The sequence below is a fragment of the Octopus bimaculoides genome, chromosome 17 (genome assembly GCF_001194135.2).
Source record: "Octopus bimaculoides isolate UCB-OBI-ISO-001 chromosome 17, ASM119413v2, whole genome shotgun sequence".
Classification (NCBI taxonomy): Eukaryota; Metazoa; Mollusca; class Cephalopoda; order Octopoda; family Octopodidae; genus Octopus; species Octopus bimaculoides.
The window spans coordinates 5,656,453-5,660,576 of record NC_068997.1 but is presented as its reverse complement, the minus strand read 5'-3'; the positions used below and the strand labels follow the sequence as shown (position 1 = coordinate 5,660,576).

General features: G+C 35.8%; 1 protein-coding gene across 1 annotated transcript in view; it reads left to right on the top strand.

The window, feature by feature from the left end:
* LOC106868964 (phosphatidylinositol 3-kinase catalytic subunit type 3) overlaps positions 1 to 4,124 on the top strand; it is a 77,725-nt gene that overhangs the window by 59,901 nt on the left and 13,700 nt on the right. Inside the window, exons 12-14 of the mRNA XM_014914439.2 lie at positions 108 to 175; positions 1,274 to 1,382; positions 1,747 to 1,863. Of these exons, the coding sequence (XP_014769925.1) occupies positions 108 to 175; positions 1,274 to 1,382; positions 1,747 to 1,863 (294 nt within the window). The remainder of the gene's footprint in view (positions 1 to 107; positions 176 to 1,273; positions 1,383 to 1,746; positions 1,864 to 4,124) is intronic.

Genomic DNA, 4,124 nt, shown 5'->3' with positions numbered 1-4,124 from the left:
ATATATATATATATACATACTTGTCTTTGTCTTTCCCCTACAATCTGTTTAATTGAATGATCTCATAATTAAATCTATCAATTTTTCTTAATTGATTATATTTCTAGATGGATCTTGCCACATTTCTCATCTCCCGTGCCTGTAACAACAACAAACTAGCCAACTATTTCTATTGGTAAGTTTGTGTGTGTAGAACTTGATAAGCATTACCAGCGTATGGCTGGACATATATTATTGATGTGAAAAATTGAGTAGGCTTTTTCCTTATGAAAATTTGGTCAAATGTGTTCAACAAATTCTAATATAACTGGAATCTACACCATCTAAAGTGTACTTGTAGAAAATTTCATTAAAAATATCCATTTCACAAATTAGTGGTACACATTTGTGTGTATACTGATTGCTTTAACATAAATAATACTAAGATTACATTGCTATTATATATCTACATTATCAGCTTGCTTTGCTTCACTTTCATTTTGTATGCGACAGTATTTAATATAACTGCATGTTATATATCAACAAACAATACACTTCTTTTGTTTGGTTAGTATCAAAAAGGTGACAATAATGTGAATATGATGGATTCAGTTTTTCACTACACAAATGCAGATAGAATAAACGGTATTTACAATTATATCGTGTTTAGTAACACTTGTCTTTGGTGCTTATATATGTTGTGAGCTGACTTAGACACTTTCTTGGCTGTCCCATCTTTGACCCAACAGAACATTGGAGATAAAACAACTAAGTCATTTGACAGGATCCGATAGGTTCAAGGACTGCATTGTACTCCAGTGTCTGCTTTGACATGGTTTCTACAGTTTGATACCCTTCTTAACACCAACCACTTTACAGTGTGTACTGAGGCTTTTTGTAATGCCACCAACACTAGTAAGGATGTCATGCAGCTTATAAGACTATAAATCTCAAGAAAGGCATCTTTAGGCTAGAAGACAAGGAGTTAAAGTATAAGAAAAGGGGCCAGAGCAGAACAGGTTTCCTGTTGTAAAGGAGGTACAAGATTACTCACATTTAAATAAAAAAAGAGTGGGAGTGATCAAGTGGTGCTGGAAAGAGATAAAAATAGTAATAAAGTATTTGGGTGGACCTTCAAGATACAAGCTAAGTAGCAAGGAACAAAGAAACCCTGCTTTCTCTTTCTTAAGAAGGGCTAAAACATTAGAATCTTTAGTTTACATATATATTCTAACCCCTGAATATCACACATTATTGTTCTTGTTGTCATAAATTTTTGTCTCTTTTGTTGAAGGTATTTATCAGTGGAGGTATCAGACCAAGCATCATCTACCAAAGAGGGAGAAACTGAGAACAGCATGTATTTATTCGTCATGAAACGGTTTAGCCATGCACTCATCAAAGTAGGCTTTACATTATTTCTCTCTCTCTGTCTATTTATCCATTCCTCTCTGCTTCCATGTTGGGAGGAGTTAACCTGGGTTTGATCAAGCATAAAATTAAGGAAGAAGTACTAGGGGGTATTCTGAATCCAGATGTAACCCCAGGATGGGGTTACATTGAGATGGTCCAAGGAAGGTTTGATGGGGTCAAGGCAGTTAGGGTGGTTAGAACCACTTCTAGCTAGAGGTTATATGACCATGGAAACATAACTATATGTTACCTACAAGACATTGAAAGATCTGTTTCTGTTTGAAATTGTCAATAAAGTCAGTTATCAATGGATCTTCATTCATCAGTTAAAGTTTTTTTTTGTTGTTCTTACAGGGAGGTAAAGAGTGTCGGTGGCGCCGTGCAATGCTGGCACGCCAGTCTGTGTTTATCGAAGGTCTTGTCAGTCTTGTAAAGATGGTAGCACGTGAAGGTGGCAACCGGAAAAAAAAGGTAAAAGTTTCATGTTGTTTCATTCCACCACAAATGATATAGAATTTGGTAATTTGGTACTGTCACACACGATCTAAGATATTAGCATCATACATAGACATATATACACCATGAACCATGCTAATAGCTTAGGAATTTCGTTAGTGAATGGAACATGTCTGACATCATGTACTTTTGGGCCCATTGAAGCCTCAAACTCCTGTGACAGGATGTTAAAGGAGGCAGGTTCAGGGGTTCTCGCATGGAAGCCATGGCCTCGAGGATGCAATTTCTGATGGTCTTTGGTACATGAGGAAGTCTGGAGGTGGTGAAAATGGTTTTGCTTGTTTGTCCAGGTTTCCCACGTAACTTGCAGCCAATATTCCTTAAATCCCTAGCTGTCACAGTCTTGGAGGTCCCACAATTGGAGCATTTCTTCTTTGGCAAAGGGTCCTTCAGGAATTATCTGTGTCCACATGATGACCTAACTTCTCCTCAGTGACATGAAGAGAGATACCTTTAGCACTTGCCTTGATGACACTTTTCTTCACCATTAAGGCCTTTTCTATGTCCCCTTGTTCTTAAAGAGGAGAGAAGCTATTAGTGTAGTTCACCCTAAAACTGAAGAATCTGAAATGAAAAAGAAATAACGAATGAAAACATAACAGTGGTGTTGCCATAGTGTGCAAACCAGCTGGGAAAAGTTTTATCAAAATCAATTCATAGAAAACTGAGAAATCCTAAATTTCACTCCTAAGCTATTAGCGTGGTCCTGGGTGTACACATACAACAGCCTAATTTATGTGATCATTGTATCTGCTAGAAGTAGCACCCAAAACACTGCTGACTTGAAACAAGAAGTACACTTTAATTTTCTCTCTCTCTCTCTCTCTCAAGTTTTAACCTACTAGCCAAAACTTCAAAGTTACACTCACCTCTCTTGTAAAAGTATAATATATAATACACACATATATCTATTTTCTTTTGTGCGTGTGCACGTGCAAATATACATGAATGTTGACATTCCACGCCTGTCACCACTTGCTGATGTTGACATTCTTTGTTGACGTTACAACTGGTTGCTCTGAATTTTCAAAGACTTCTGGAATAAAAAAATCCCTTACAAAAAACAGGTATGGGTGATAGGAAGAGCATCCATCTCTTAATCCTATCTCAAATAACTCTCTGCCCAGGTGCATTCTAGCATGAAAAGATGGGCATTAAATGAACAAACAAATATCTTACTTCTAACAGTACAGTTTGTTAATTTGGACAAGTTTCCATTACCTATCCCTTTGTTTCTGCACTAGGGAGGAGAAGAGTGAGGTGTTTCAGTGATATCCCTTTATCTAAGAGAGAAAAGTTGTTTTTTTTAAAGTTTTTCAGTACCAAAATGTCAGATCAGAATCATTTTCTTTTGAAGATGGACAAATTTATTCAAACCCCATAATTTTCATGATACAACTTTAGATGACACAAACCACCATATGTTACCTCTTATTTCTGTCTTTCATTTATCTTTGATCACATCTATTTCATCTCTCTATTTATATGTATATCTATCTATTACTATATGTGTGTGTGTGTGTGTGTGTGTGTGTGTGAGGTAATCTTTGTTTCCAACTTAACGTGGATGTTGTATTAGAACATAGAATACTGCATTATTTACCTTGAGAGGACCTCTCGTATGGACTCATGGTGCGTAAAAGCATACATATATTAACAAACAAAAACTGTCTGCTACAACTTCTGGAACAACCAGAAACACTGAATCTCATCTGTCAATGATGTAAATATGAGTGCTTCTATGCACCACAAGTCCTTATGACAGATTCTCTCAAGGCAAACAACACAGTATTCTGTGTAATTTAACTCCATGTTAAGTTGGAGATGAAGATTGCCTTCAGGTATTTATACTGCTTCTATCACTATTAATTATATGAAGTAATGTTTGTTTTTATGTCAAGTTGTAATAAAAGCAATTTAATATTAAACTGAAGAAATACTTGAATCTTTTTTAGAGAGTACATGCTTATTAAACTTTTACATAAAGGTTAGCAGCCTGAAGTCGCTGTTGCCCTTCTTGTTATAAAAGTTTAATATGTGTGTGTATATATATATATATATATATAATCATATTTCCTTCTTCTGCTCCTTAGATTGAAAAACTACAGGGATTATTAAGAGATCCTCTCGAAGCATTCAAGTTTAATTTTGCTGAATTTGAACCTCTACCTCTTCCTCTTGACCCAGATGTATTAGTGCGAGCTATCATACCTGAT